This window comes from Seriola dumerili, unplaced genomic scaffold, assembly GCF_002260705.1.
Source record: "Seriola dumerili isolate Sdu_G_001 unplaced genomic scaffold, Sdu_1.0 BDQW01000109.1, whole genome shotgun sequence".
Classification (NCBI taxonomy): domain Eukaryota; kingdom Metazoa; phylum Chordata; class Actinopteri; order Carangiformes; family Carangidae; genus Seriola; species Seriola dumerili.
The window spans coordinates 184,956-200,153 of record NW_019174364.1 but is presented as its reverse complement, the minus strand read 5'-3'; the positions used below and the strand labels follow the sequence as shown (position 1 = coordinate 200,153).

Here is a 15,198-nt window from a genome sequence, read left to right as displayed (position 1 = left end):
TTGAAGACGTCACCTTTGCCTGTGGGAAATTGCAATTTTATGACATTTTACGATGAATCAAATCATTAATAAAGTAATTGCTTGAGATCAATTAACAATGAAAATAATCAATTGCAGTCCTAACAAACATACAGTTTATGTAATGGCTTCTGGCAGTTGATATTTGCAGCTTTTCCTCAAAAAGTGAAGTGAAGAGTGAAACTTGAATTTTACGCCAATTGTAATGGACGTTTTTCTGAAGATTTACAGTAAAATAAGCTTAAAATTATAATCGTGTTATCTGGAAACCATGAACAATACAATGATCGCCACAATCCCCATTCATATGCAGTGAATGACAGTGCATGTCATTCATTTCCATTTTTTTGCAATCATTCTCTCTATTCTGTTATCTTACCAGTAATGAAATGTCCTCCCAGTGTCTTCATGACCTCATTACTTTACATAAAGTATCAAGATTTATTATAGGCTGTCAGTCAGGTTGTCTGGCCTTCCTGGTACATTTTTATCATTGTGTCCTTTCTTGTGTGCTGTTATGTGCTGTTTATGCTCAGAATTTTTGTCATATTATTGATTGTTAAAATTGTTTTGTTATCTGTCCCTGAGGTGGACGCAAAGTAAGGCAAAAGCTTTGTGCTTATTATATTCTAGTTGCTTCAGTGTCTCATGGGGAGTTTACAAAAATAGATAATGATAAAGATAATGATAATGATGGACCTTGCGATAAGATTCACTAAGGTGCAGTCTTGCCTTTACACAAATTTAATGGATTAATTTATCCTTTTATGTAATTATCTAGTAATGTGGTTGGTTTTCATCTAAACGTAGAATACAAATAGAGTATTATATGTTTTGTATCTATCTTTCTGAGTAAGCAGAAGCTTGAATTTGTCCTCTCTTTTAATATGATGCTGTATTCAGACATTACTTTCATTTGTATACATGTTTTTCTGCATCTTAAAAAAACAGTTTGACATTTTGGGAGGTATGTTTATTTGCTTTTTTTTGAGTTAGCTGAGAAGATCGATACCACTCTTAAGCAAGTTAATGCCAGTAGACCATTAGCTCATCTTACAGTGTTTTACTCAGCTTTTGTACAGATTAAGCAAATGAGACACAATGTGTTAATAAGTCAGCTTTAGACGTGCTAGTAGGTGGATTTTGTTACCTTCGGACAGAGCCTGGCGTTTCCATTCTTCGTATTAAGCTAAGCTAACAGTCTACAGACTCTACCTTCATTTTATTTACTATACAGACATGATCTTTTTTTTTATCTCAGTCAGTCAGTTTCATCTCAGTTTTTTAATCTAGTAACTCTCAGCAAATAAGTGAATATGCACATTTTCCAAAATGCCAAATTATTCGTTCAAATGTTCTATGCTGAAACTGACATCAGTGATTGTGGGATGGGATATGGCTGGTTTTGTAGTTATGGAGGCAAAAGTCAACATTTGATTGTGGGCTGTGATTAGTTTTGATTCTCCTGGTCTCACTTCAGGAGGCTGGAGTTTAACCCTGACTTTATGTAGATGATAAATGGTAATGTAGGATCAGTGGTACTATAATTGCAAGACAAGCTGTTTCATTGTCTTTTTACGACTCCATTTCCACTCTATTTGTACGCACAAAATTAAATTAGTGATTTTTTGTGTGTAGTCTGGAGGAAGACACACAGGGCCTCCTGAGCATTGCAAAGGGGCTCATCTGAATTCTTAATAGGTTTACATTACTGCTGTCTGCCTGGCTCAGTCATAAGGCGAGTCATGTAGAGGAATGCTTGGTTCAGCGGGTTAGCATCCTTTGTCATATGGTGAACTGAGCTCTGTGAGTGTGTGAGTTGGACTGAGTTGTGCCTGTAGACATGAACACTCACTGTGTGGCAGGGGAAGGGTCTGCTCGACTGTGAGAGTCGAGGAGGAACGTGTATTATGCCGTGCGGTATGCTGCTCTGCATGAGGTTGTTGTGTGCTGTTAGCATGCATGTTAGGACATTAACATGTACCGTGTATATGTCTGTGTATGCATGAGTGCATGATGTATCATGTTGTGATGTATACCGCAGAGAATATCAGCAAGTGAAGTGAACATATTTAATGCTGATAAAATGCATATACTGTATGAGAAAAGAGAACATACTACAGTAAGTCTCTTTACAGCACAAATAAATGAAGATGAGTCAGAGATATTTATGGTCATCCCCAAAGGCCTCTTTCCTCACTCTCCTCCTCTCTCTGTTGCTCTCCCTCTTTCTATTTCTGCTCACAGTTCAACCTGCTGATGAATGAATAAATTGCTGGTTAATTGAGAGGGAATGGTTATTATTTGCATTATATTTAACATGCTTTTATGAGCCAGGATATGGCAATTTGCATGAATTTACAGTAGCTTCGATAGCTAAAGCTGCTTTGACAAGTTATTACATGCTGGCTTCAGTATCTTTACAATCAACGCTCAATTACTGCTGTAGACCACTTGTAATATTTCATTTTCCGTTCTAATTTCCAATATTCAAAAAGAAAATTAGTTCATATCGCAGCAATTATTTGATAAATCTTTGGCATGTATATAAACAGACATTCTGAATAATTTTTATTTATTTGTATTTATTAACCACTAAGACCAAAGCCTTATATAGAACAGCATATTACTACAGCAGCAGTTAACTGTCGGTTCTTGGTCTGTAAATGCCTCTAAAATTGTTCACTTGTCTCTCTGTCACTTTCCGTCCATCCTCGTATGAATCGTTCTATTCTCTCTGCTCCCTGCGGCGCGAGCATGCTCTGTCGTAGAGGCAGCAGCCGTGAGCTTAACTCAACCTTTTTACTTCAGTAACAAAGAGGCCCATGTCTCTCATTCTGGGCTAAGTGCTTCTCACAATTGTCAGTAAACTGTTGGGAAAACGAGCCCCGCAGCCCACAGTGCTCTTGCATTTATGGTGTCCGCGGAGAACACAGAGCAAGGGATTAAGGACTCCCTCAGGCGGAAGAAGTTATTATGTGTATAATAATATATTGTGTGTGCATTTGTCTGTATGTGCAGTTGCGAACCGTCAGTATTAGAGCTGGGCCTTCAACTCAACGATGACAGGTTTAAAGCTGGCGACCAGTTTAAAGTTGTGCAAAACAGCAACATGCATAAAGATATGCGTTCTTAAACTTAGCTCACATTGATTCAACACAATTCAACTGGTCATTTCGTTGGCTGACTGACTGACTGAAGTTGCTGATCTGCTACCTTAAATCCCTGTACAGAAAAAGGTAAACCCCGTGAGATAGCTCTGGCCTTGAGCCCTGAGGAAAGCCTAGGGCAGTTCTTCCAACATGAAAACAATTTTTCAAGTTCCGACTGGGGCACTTTGGCTATGCTTGTTTTGCTTAGTTTGCTGCCTACAAATTGGAAGTATCCCCACAATGTTCTGTTGAGTTTTCACCCATTGAGGATTGAGAGAAGACACCGAGCAGACCTATTCGAAAAAGCTGATGACATTTTCCCCTGTGCGATAGCTCTGGCCTCGAGCCTTTGGGAAGGCCTAGGGCAGTGATTTTTGGTCCCATCCACTATAAATGAAAATGTGATTGGTTAATTCACCTACCACTGTCTAAACAAACACATGCAGGAGTGGGGGCTTCAGGTCTTCTGTCTTGGTTATGAACTCCTAACGAATGAGTGATGCAAAAATGAGTTTGGATAACTCTTTATGAAGCAAATTTGATGAAATGAAAGAGATTAAATGTAACATTTAAAATGCTGAGGCCCACAAGGCCCTGACCGTTATGCACTGGTATTGTACATTATAAGAATTCAATGGACTTCCCATGTGAAAAGTTAAATGACGGTGCCTGAGACAGTCAGTGTTGAGTTGTACTGGTGGACTGATATTACAAATACCAGCCTGTGTGCAGAGCTTCCGTTGACCTGCCTCATGCATAAAGGATGAAGAGGTCCTCTCTCTGGTTTCATGTCTCCAGGGAGGTCCCAGGACTGTCCTAAACAGCTGAGTCACCCTGTGGTGTGTCCACCTCCAGCATCTCACACTTCTCACTGCTCTAACATACACATACCACCTTTGTGTGCCTCTGCTTTCAGCTTCACTCCCAGTCGACCTCAACCTGATGGCTTAGTGTTCCTGTGTTCTCTCTGTCTTTGAAACAACTGGTGAAAGGCGCAATGTTGAGTTACATCACTGGCTCTAATCTCTATATATCCTCTAAAAACAGCCATTTTATTCAAAGTGTATTTGTCCCCTTTTTAACCTCTGCATCACTCAGATACATTCAAGCCTTGAGAGCTCTCTGACTGATATTTCAGCCTTGTGAATGAAGAGTTTTCGCCCTTTTAGTGCTGTATTCTTTTTGTTTGTGCTCCTACCTTTTCTTCTTCCGCAAAGGCACGATGCTGAGTTGTAAAATGTTACTGGCTGACAACACCTGTGCATAGCCAAGCAACTTTCTACCTTGTTGGCACATATTCTCAATTAATGTTCAGCCTGCTGACTAGTTATTTCCTGTCATGGAAGTTTAGAAGGTACAATCATGTCAGCTGTATGTCCACTTTATTCTTTGTGTTCAAAAGACAATGGCAAAATGTTCGACCAGTCTACCTTTATTTGCTCCAGTGTTTGGTGTGTCAGGGCCGTAAAGATTTAACACAAAAACAAAGCATCTGGATTTTTTCAGTCTCAATATGAGATTGCAGGGTTCTACATAACCCCCCCCCCCCCCCCCCCCCCCCCCCCCCCCCCCCCCCCCCCCCCCTAAAAAACACTGACTTTTTTACTGTTCTCACCTTGGATGAAATTGCAAATACTCTTGTGCACCTGGTCTGAGTGATTGTAAAAGTCTTCATGCTGTCCTGTGAATATGTGCTAGGACAAGTGTTGGAAAGTGTGAGAACCAAAGCAGATCAGAATGAGGTCAGGACAAGGTGAAATTTTGCTGCTCCGGTTAAGCGATGTTGTTCAATACTTTAGAGAGACACATTATAACTGAAATAGTGTTTTTACTTATATTCAATAGGTTTTTAAATGTACAAGAAAATCAACATGTGACACTGATAAACTAGATTGTCTAGAGTCACGCTTGTAGTCTTGGGCTCAACAAGCTTGACCGGCCAATCCAAAAATATCTGTGTGTGCGTGTGAGCTATGTGTGTGATCCCATTTGTTGAGCTCATCTCAGTGTTATTTATGTAACAACATTCACCTTTTATTTTGTTTTTGTATTGGTTTATTGTTAACATTGTAAAGTGTTCATAAAAATAATACAAATTTACAATGTTAAGTTTTTGTACTAATGAAGCAGCAAAAAAGTACAAAAGAATAAGATGTGAAGTCTAGGAATAGGGGCCCCAAAAGCTACAAGTTCACTGGTTGTACTGTTCATGAATTTGAAAACTCATCATCAACTTAGATGCATCTTCATGGCCTTCATTACTGAATCTTGTGGCCCAGGCTTTATAAACGGGCAGTGTGTCAATGACTTAATATATAATTTTGCTTGTTTGTTTTAAACCTGTTATTATTGTAATTTGTAATGTGCTTATGTGTTTTATCTAAAGTAAACATTCAGAAAAGCAGGGGGAAATTACTATTATAGGAGTACTGTGGAGCTAGAACCAATGATTATTTTCCAGTGGCGAGCCGTGAGTATTACCAGGATGAGATGCGGCAGATCCATTTTACCAGTCTGCACGGCAGCTATCAGCTCTTTTCATCTTGGTTGCTGGTGACCAGTGTAAAGCTCATGCAAAACAGTGTAGCAACACACATAAAGATATAAATGCCTAAACTTTTGCCAATATTGACATGCTACACATCGTTAGCTCAGTTCATTTTACAGAAACCATGAGTACAAAAGTATAATTAATTCAGATTTACCGGCATCGCAAACCAGCAAGACGGCAAAATGGTGGCGACTCCATACGTTTGAAGCTGTGCAGTCAGATTGTCTGTCTTTTCACAAACTATTTATATTCCTTAAGTCTGTAAGTGTTCGCATATCAAATGAACCAAAAGTGTTTTTCATAAAAGTATTTTATACTGAATTCTGAATATTGTGATGTGAAGGAAATTGCAGACAGTCTGATTACTTTGCCATTTGTTCTGTGACTGTTGTCTGACTGACTGAAGTCATTAATCTGCTATCTTAAACCCCTTGAGCCTTCAAGTGATTTTTGGTCCCACTCACTATAAATTAAAACCTGATTGGTCAATTCACCTGCCACTTTGTAAACAAACACATGCAGCTATAAGGGCTTCAGGCCATCTGTCCCAGTTATGAAGTCATCACCAATGAGTGAGCTAGCTAACCTTTTCTCTGCCTAAGGACAACAAAAAACAAAAAAGAAAATCTGATTGGATAACTATGTTCATTGTTTTAGGACAGTAACCGTTTCATTTCTGAGGAAAACTTGATAGAAAATTAGGCTAAAATTAGGATTAGAAGGGAATAATTATAAAATTAGAATTTGAAGAGAATAATTATCAAATGAAAGAGATTAGATATAACATTTAAAACTACATGTTTGTGGCCTAGAAGACCCTGATGGTTCCCCACTGTTATTTTCATTATCCGTGTGTTAGTGTAACACTACAATAAGTGTTACTACACTACAATAAGTGTTACTACAATATATATAGAAAAATGAGTAAATATTCACATTTGAGTTAGAATAGGATAATTTTTTTGCATTTTCTGCTTTAAAAAAAGACTTTAATAATTAATCCATTACCAAAATGAATTAAAACTAGTAATTTTATCTCTAGAGTACTGGTTTAATTCTAGGTGTCTGAGGAAGTTATGAAACTGCCATGGAGGTCTGTAGGGGTCCAATAAAAAGTTTTTGTCCTTGGAGTTTAATCCAGCCATGGCATTTGTTGATGAACAGGTATCAATGACCTACTGAGCAATAATCTGGTATTTGGGAGGAATTTAAAGAGAATTTATACTGTTAACATTATGAAACAGTAAGTGTACTAGAACACAATGAGTACAAAAATAACACTGTAGATTGGGAAGAATTATGCTGTATGTTGGGGGCAGTAACCCAATATTGCCCTGGATTTATTTCCATCATTGTCCATGGTGTTTCTACAGAACGTTTCTTTCTCTATACTTTATTATGCACATTCATCAGTCCTGCAGAGCTGTACTAAAATGCTCACATCGCATTAATCTGTTTATCCATTTGTGTCTGTGTGTACTTCTATATTCTGTCCTCAAGTGTTTGTGCCGCTGTGTGTTGTCCATCCGACACACGGTATTAATACCAAGCTCATGTTTTTTTATGATAATCAATGATATCTAGTTCCTATTAACAATCTATTGTTCTCTTTTCTCTGTTTGTGTGTCCATAGGAAACAGTTGAGTATGCCTTCCTCATCATTTTCACAATTGAGACCTTTCTGAAGATTATTGCTTATGGTTTGGTGATGCACCAGAACGCGTACGTGAGGAATGGTTGGAACATGCTGGATTTCGTCATTGTTGTCATAGGGTAAGTCCTCAAGTTCACTTATTTCAATTAATTTATTTCAAGGAAACATAGTGTCTGCCCTAATACACGTCTTATTAGATATATCTGTCTGCAGATCAGGTCATGAGGTCTTGTTATTTTAGTAATGGTCTTTGAATTTGCACTTTGATCTCAGTTTGACAGTTGCAGTTTACAGTGTTTGTGAGAGAGGCAGTCAGTGTTACAGTTAAAGTTGCTTAAGCCTCTGCTCCAAGTGGCCAAGTGCTAATAGAGACCCTCATACACCCACAGTATATGACCCAGAAAAGACAGAGAGAATAAATCAGAGCTTTACCACTACTGGAGTGAGTCACCATCTCTCCATACTTCATCTCCTCTCCAACACTCCCTCCCATCGTTCCCTCTCCTCTCCTCTCACTGACTGTCTTTCGCTCACATTCTCCCGTCCTGCTCTGCTTTGTCTCTGCAGCTCTTTCTTATTGCTTCCCCCTTCCATTTTGATCTCTCAAATGGTTGTACTTCATGATTTACACTTCCCCACCTCATGCCGCCCTCATTTCTATCTCCTGCACACTCTCCTCTTATTATCTTCATCCTTATCACACCTTCTTTTTTCTCTCCTCTATCTTCCTTCTTCTCTCTCCTGTCTCTATCGCTCCTCTAATACACACAGTCCACTGGGTAGCTGGGTCAGATCTCTGTCTGTATGCAGCATGCAAGGTTGATCTGCCATGCAGTCAAATGCAAAGACGGCTGCTCCTGCTGTGGAGAGTGACCGTTGCTGCTAAATCACTGAAATGGCACACCAAGATAATACTGCCAGTAGCTGATGTGGAAATATAACTCAGTATGGCTCTGAAACAGTTTTATAAATCCATGTCAAAGGTCAAGGTTCAGTCCACTTCACCACAGGCTTCAGTATGTTTGTGTCTTTATAGATTATAGGAGGTCACATTATGATTTTACAGAAGAAAGAAAAAGGGTGCAAGATATGGTTCCGTTGTGCTTTATGAAGGATGTGAATGTAACTCTGATCTGCATTGAGAGAAAAATGTGAAAATGCAAGAAAAAGGCTTGTAAGGTATAATTTTGCAGTAAAAAGCCTCTTTTCTTTAATTATCTGATGGTGAAAAAGTCAAAACCAAGTGGTGGAAAATGTATTTAAGATTTATTAATGTAGAGTAAATTAGTTTTGCGATGAAGAAAAAGTTAACAGTAAGGTCACATAGAAGAACATTCATTGAATGTATCAGAAAAAAGGGACGTTTTTAAAGTTTGAGTATACAAGTTTGAAGTGGAGGTGAGTAATCATGACAAAGGAAGCTTGTTTTGTAAAGGGCAATGCCGTTGTGTTTGAAAATGTTAGCTCTTTTTCTACAAATAATATATAATGTACAATGTTGTTAATTTCTGTGGTTTTGGTACTGTTTTGGTTCACTCTCACCACTCCCATAGAGCAGTTGCGGTATACGTCTTTTTGTAGATAAAAAGTGCAGATGAACCCACTGTTCTCCCAGCACCAAACAGAGTGATTTGTTGCAATGGGGCAAAAACATGTAAAATTACTTAAACTGTCTTTTAAATAGTGAGGAGAGACACTGGGAAACATAATCTGACTTCACTGGTGATATATATCACTTTTGTGAAAGCGGCTCTCCTAAGGTATGTTCAGTAAAAAAAAAGGTGTTGATATGTGAAAGGTTTTCGTTTGAACATGACTGGATGAGTAATGAAACCCGAGTGGCAGGCGGTCAATCTTACAGCTGTGAGTCAGTGTAACATAAGTCTGAGCAGACTGTGCTTATAGGCCCTCAGAACTCCTTCCAGCCCCTATCGGCAGCTTCATTCACCGCTTTTAGTCCACAGCTTTGATGTGATGTGTCGAGATGATTTCCCCTCTAGGCTAGGTGAGGGATGTCTAACTGACTGTAATGAAGCGTCCACTGTCATGGTGAGAGATTCGTTCACTGCTGGTTTTAATTTAGGCTTGCAGTGGGAGACTGTTTGTGGTACATTTATCTGTTGTATACAAACATGCTACTTATATGCTTAAACTGGGCATTGAGCCAGAGGAGGTGAGATGCTGCAGCATTGGCCTGAACTCTCAGCTTTGCCCCTGGCTTTATATTGAGAGGCTTTTGTTTAACGTAGTACTGTATCACTAAGTAATAATCTGCTAAGGAAAAAAAATAACTGGCATAATTTTGTCAAATTCTAAAAATTACAAGGCAGTTAATCCTAATATGTGTTTGGTAACCAGTTTTTATACCACTATTTAAAGGTGCACTATATTTGATATATGTGTAGTACTCTTATTGATACAACTGTTTGCTGGTGAAGACACTGAAAGTGGGAGCTACCAGCAGAAATGAATGGAAGACAAATCATGGATTTTTGAAGTTTAAAGCCATTGAGGAAAGTGATTAATTGTTTGGTATTAACAAATACTGAGCTTGTAGATTTTATCACAGTACACTCATTATGTCAGAAAATAGTGTAAAACATAGAGTTTAATTTGCGGAGCCCAAGATGACATCAACTAGCACTCCAAAACCCAAAAGTTTAGTTCAGTATCACGTATGACAAACACACTTGGAACACGTGGAATCGATTATCAATTATCAAATCAGTTGCTGATTAACTTTCTGTCAAATGACTAATTGATCAACCGGCTACTCACTTCAGCTCTAATAACATGAGATAAGGCTGCTCTGGAAACGCCGTGCACCGTTCACTTAACACTCACATGCTTTCCTTATCACAATAATACTGTGACTTTCTTCTCTTTGTTGTTCTGACAGACTCTTCAGTGTTGTCTTGGAGCTTTTGACCAAAGAGGAGAAGGGAGATGGCGAGGGAGATAAAGAACACCCGTCGATGCACGGGCATGGGGGTAAACCAGGTGGATTTGATGTTAAAGCCCTTCGAGCCTTCCGTGTGCTGCGACCCCTGCGGCTGGTCTCAGGAGTACCCAGTAAGAACAAGAGCTGCTGAGCTCCACATACCATCACACATGCAACATATGTTAACCCAGTGTAACCCAGTACATAACATTTGCTACATATTTTCTGTATATATTGTATAATGGTCTCAGTCCTTCTTCCCAGTAAGGGTAGGGTCCAGATGGTCTATGTTCCATCCCTGAGGACTGTTTTTCATCTGCTCAAGTTCTACATCAGCGCCCTAGAGACATGAGCTCTGTGTGTGATAGAAACAAACAAACTCAGAGTAAACACTTCTGACACATTTTCTGATCTAAATGTGGTTCTACATGTACTGAAGTATATACTGAAAGTAGTTTCAAACTTGTAGATAAAGCAGCACTGATTCATGACAGTGATGAAAGTAGGAAAAACATACAGAATATGGTGTTGTTGCACACTTTAATGTTTTTGATTAATGAAATTGAATGATTAAACTGCATTTAGGCGGTTCGAAAGTAAACAGGAATACATAGCAAACAGGGTTGACAGCTGGATCATCTGGGGACTCTGAGTTTTTAGTTGTAAGAACGGGAATAGGGAAGACGCCACTGAGTTCTTAATGTGCATACACTTGTAAAAGTACAGCCCGGCTTCATATAATGTCTCTGTTTTCTTCTTTGCATAGGTTTACAGGTGGTGTTGAACTCCATCATTAAAGCCATGGTCCCTCTCCTTCACATTGCCCTCTTGGTCTTGTTTGTCATTATCATCTATGCTATTATCGGCCTGGAGCTTTTCATTGGCAAAATGCACGCAACCTGCTTTATTCCTGGCTCAGGTACGCCCTCTTGATTGTGTCTTTTACACTTGGAATCAAATCAACCTTTTAGAATAGGTACATTGTGCATTTTAAAAATTATAACAAGCAGTTGTTCTATGTCTAAAATCTCCTGACCTAAAAAGTACTGTGCACTGATTTTCAACAAATACCAACAGGCATTTCAATTTGATAATAAAGGGGAAACAAGCCTGATTTTTAATCTGACAGCACGTGTACTCAGCTGAGCAGGTGTACAAAGGATTTTTTTTCCCACATTTGTCAAGGCAAGTTGACATAATAGCTTTTGTGCATTACACTTTGCACAAACTGAAAAACAGAAACTTTTTTCACCCTGGAGATCTCATAATATTATTGAAATCATTTTGCGTCAAATGGGGGAAAAAACTTGATCACTGTATTTCTAGTTTCAACACAATGACAAAAAGGACACACTCCCACAGCGTATCAGTTTCTACAAACAGCAAAGTTTACACAGCTTGTGTGTTTCTGTCTAAAAACACATTTTGCTGTTTTGCTTCATCGTTTATTTTTTCACAGCATGTCTGTGGATGTCACGTACCGTGTGGGTGATAAAATGCAAGTCTCTTCAAAACTCAACCTGGCCAGGTTATTCTCTCCAACGGGGGCTGCTTAAACACTTGGCATTAAGTAAAAATAAGACAATGTAAAAATACTCCATTACAAGTTAAAGTCGTTTGATATCGTACTTCAGTAAAAAGACCTGTGACTGACATTTAAAGATTGTTAATACTGATGCGTCAGTGTATTTTATTGTAGTAGTTGGTTGACATAGAGCTGGTTTTAACTACTTTACAGTTTGGTAGTTAAGTTCAGTGGTTCCTAACCAGGAGATTGAGCCCCTCCGAAAGGTCAAGAGATAAGTCCGAGCTGTTGTGAGATGATTAATGGGCAAAAAAAAGAAGAAAAAACTTCTGATACACAAAACTGTTTTCATATTTTAGACTTTTCTCTAATCTTTGTGTTTATTAGAAATAATGACTAACATGAAAAGGAGCCACACCTACAGTATGTACTGATTTTATACAAGAGGTCTTAACACAAAAAGGTTAAAAACAACTGGTGTAGTGGAGAAGTCTGAAGTAGCACAAAATGGAAATAGTCAAGTAAAGTACATAGCTCAGGCAGTCACATTACACTCAATTAGAAAACACCTCTGAACTATTTGTCCACCAGGTCACCCTTTATTTTAGGCTTAGAAAGAATCATTTTGTGGTGAGGCGCTGCAGTAAATCAGAGTGCTGCTGGTCATATCTGGTGTTTATTGCCACTGATTTCCTGAACTGATTCGATTCCAATTCACAAGGTTTTGATTCCCGATTCGAATCAATTCGATATTAATTCAATTAGAGATATTTCAGCTACAATATCTTTTTTTTTTCTTGGATATGAGATTCTCAGAGAATTAATGCTGTATTTTTTTCCTCTAACCTGGTGCATTATTAAAAACATGAATGCTTATATTATGAATTGACAGCAGTTAGCCGTTACATTAATGCATGTCTGTTGAACATGACCAACAGTTTAGACACATACCTCGAGAAATAATATGTGTAATTTACCTTAGTGCACCGGCTACACTCTCTATGAACAGGTGCACACGGCTCCTTGCACATCTTACATATAGCTTTGCCTTTGCTCGTCTCTCACGATTAGACGTGCAGTGCTCTTTGTTTACGTACCGGAGCGCACCTATGGTGCAACGTGATGATTGGATTTATAAACATTTCAACCAGATGTGAACTGTGGATATTTTTATTTCATCACCTTGAGAAAAAAAGGGGCGGGACGTCATGCCGATGTCTCCGTCAACATACAACTCACGTCACACAGATACAGGAAATAAACGGAAATGAAGCGTCTCGGTTTCTCTACTTTCTCTGATTGCACCTACCGTCACCTGATCAGATCTCGTCGTGACATCTTCACACATCCACAGGAGAGTGTAGAAGACGTATATTAAAAGATTGATCTCGTGTTTTATGAACCCATATCGGATTATTTATATGAAAATCGATTTTAATCGGAGAATCGTTTTTTTTCAACCCAAAGTTAAATGATTAGTCTAAAGTTAAAAGACAAAAGTTTTTAGTATTTACATAAAATACATTCTGATTACTTCAAACTGATTTTTCCTCTCTTCCTGTAGATGCGATAGCAGAGGAGGAACCAGCTCCGTGTGCGATCTCAGGGCACGGGCGCCAATGCCCCATCAACGGCACAGAGTGCAGGGAAGGCTGGCAAGGTCCCAACGGTGGCATCACCAACTTTGACAACTTCCTGTTTGCCATGCTGACAGTGTTTCAGTGTATCACCATGGAGGGCTGGACGGATGTGCTGTACTGGGTGAGTTCCTGGCTCTGTCCTCCCAGTTCAGTAACCTGTGACTGTCACACGCCTTCAGCCTTAAATGTCTGTTCAGATCAGACACACAACAGTAATGTGACTGACACTCTGATGATGAGGCTGCTGATATTTTCCTCAGGCAGCTCTTATCACTCTGATATGATTGATTGACTAAATGATTGAATGCATTCAACAACTCGTGTAACAACATGATGCTATCCTTGCACTATCAGTATTCCTGCAAAATCTCTACTTTTCCTGGTCTGGTGAAAAATCTACTATTTAACTCGTGTTCTGTTCTTCTCGTCTGACAGTTTCTAGCTTTAACAGCTTATTTCACTCTTTTCTTTCTCTTCATTCCTCCTCTCTTCCCCTCCTCTCCTTCCTCCATGGCAATGCTCCTCCAGATGAACGATGCTATGGGCTTTGAGCTTCCATGGGTGTACTTTGTCAGTCTTGTGATCTTCGGCTCCTTTTTCGTTCTTAACCTGGTTTTGGGTGTGTTGAGCGGGTAAGCACTTTCCTCTTGGTTGAAGGCTGGAGGTTCTCTGTGCTTGTGTGTGTTTTCTGTCTGTAAACCAGCTACGTTTGGCTCCTGTAGGTCAATGACGCCATTGGATGGGAGACACCTTGGATTTATTTCGTTAGCCTGATCATACTGGGCTCCTTTTTCGTGTTAAACCTTGTGTTAGGTGTGCTAAGCGGGTAAGAGGCAACCTGTGCAGTGGTTTTGGTCTGCAGTGTGTGTATGCTGTGGGTTGTTGTGTACCCCGCACTGCTTGCTGTGTTTGGGAAGTAGCGTTAGCCTACGAATTAGTTTGTTCTATGCTGAAAATTCTTGGGATGTGGGAAGTACGCAGATATTGACAGTTTATAAAAAGATTTTGAGATAATAAACCAATGACTGGTTACTCTGTGTTACGCCCTCAAGATAAATGTATATCCTCTGACCTCTGTGGGTATCAAATTATCACGTCCTTTCCACGGCAACTGCAAAGTGAGTGTTTCCTCCCCCACCCCACCTCATCCCCAACCCACCCAACCTCCTGAGAGAGAAATTAATCTTATTCCTCGCCCTTCACTCCCTCTGCGCTCCTAAGCTTTCTCAAACCCCAGTTTGCTTTCCCAGCTCTGTGGAGTGGGGGTGGGGTATTATAGTAGAATTAACTCTGGATGGTTGACCAGCCGGCAAAGCCTGATTTTGAAAAAAGCCAACAAGGTTAACATAATCATCAACTCAGACGCTCCTCAGTCAGCTGCTTGAGATTATTGAGTCTATTATCAACTTTCTAAATGGTCTCTTAAAAATGCTACTGTGATGCCTTCTTGCCATCAGGTATTTTTGTTTTTGTGTCAGTTCTTCTCACGTTTGACTTTTTTAACCATCACAGCTTAAATACATATTTTTCTTAGTAATGACAATATCCCACCATGCACTGCGTACACAGTGTTTACCTCCTTACATATTGCAGTCTCCACAGTAGTTGTTTTATATAATCTATGAATTTAGATGCTGTGCAAATGTTGCATGTCTCTTGAAACCATCTGTCTACCTAAATTGCCTTTTGTGTATGATTAAGATGTTCGCCCTGAAGG

The 15,198-nt window shown here is 39.3% G+C and overlaps 1 protein-coding gene across 1 annotated transcript in view; it reads left to right on the top strand.

The window, feature by feature from the left end:
• Positions 1–15,198, top strand: part of LOC111222823 (voltage-dependent L-type calcium channel subunit alpha-1D-like) — a 57,644-nt gene that overhangs the window by 11,660 nt on the left and 30,786 nt on the right. The window contains exons 3-7 of the mRNA XM_022746678.1: positions 7,355–7,494; positions 10,275–10,447; positions 11,083–11,235; positions 13,406–13,602; positions 14,010–14,113. Coding sequence (XP_022602399.1) covers positions 7,355–7,494; positions 10,275–10,447; positions 11,083–11,235; positions 13,406–13,602; positions 14,010–14,113 — 767 coding nt within the window. The remainder of the gene's footprint in view (positions 1–7,354; positions 7,495–10,274; positions 10,448–11,082; positions 11,236–13,405; positions 13,603–14,009; positions 14,114–15,198) is intronic.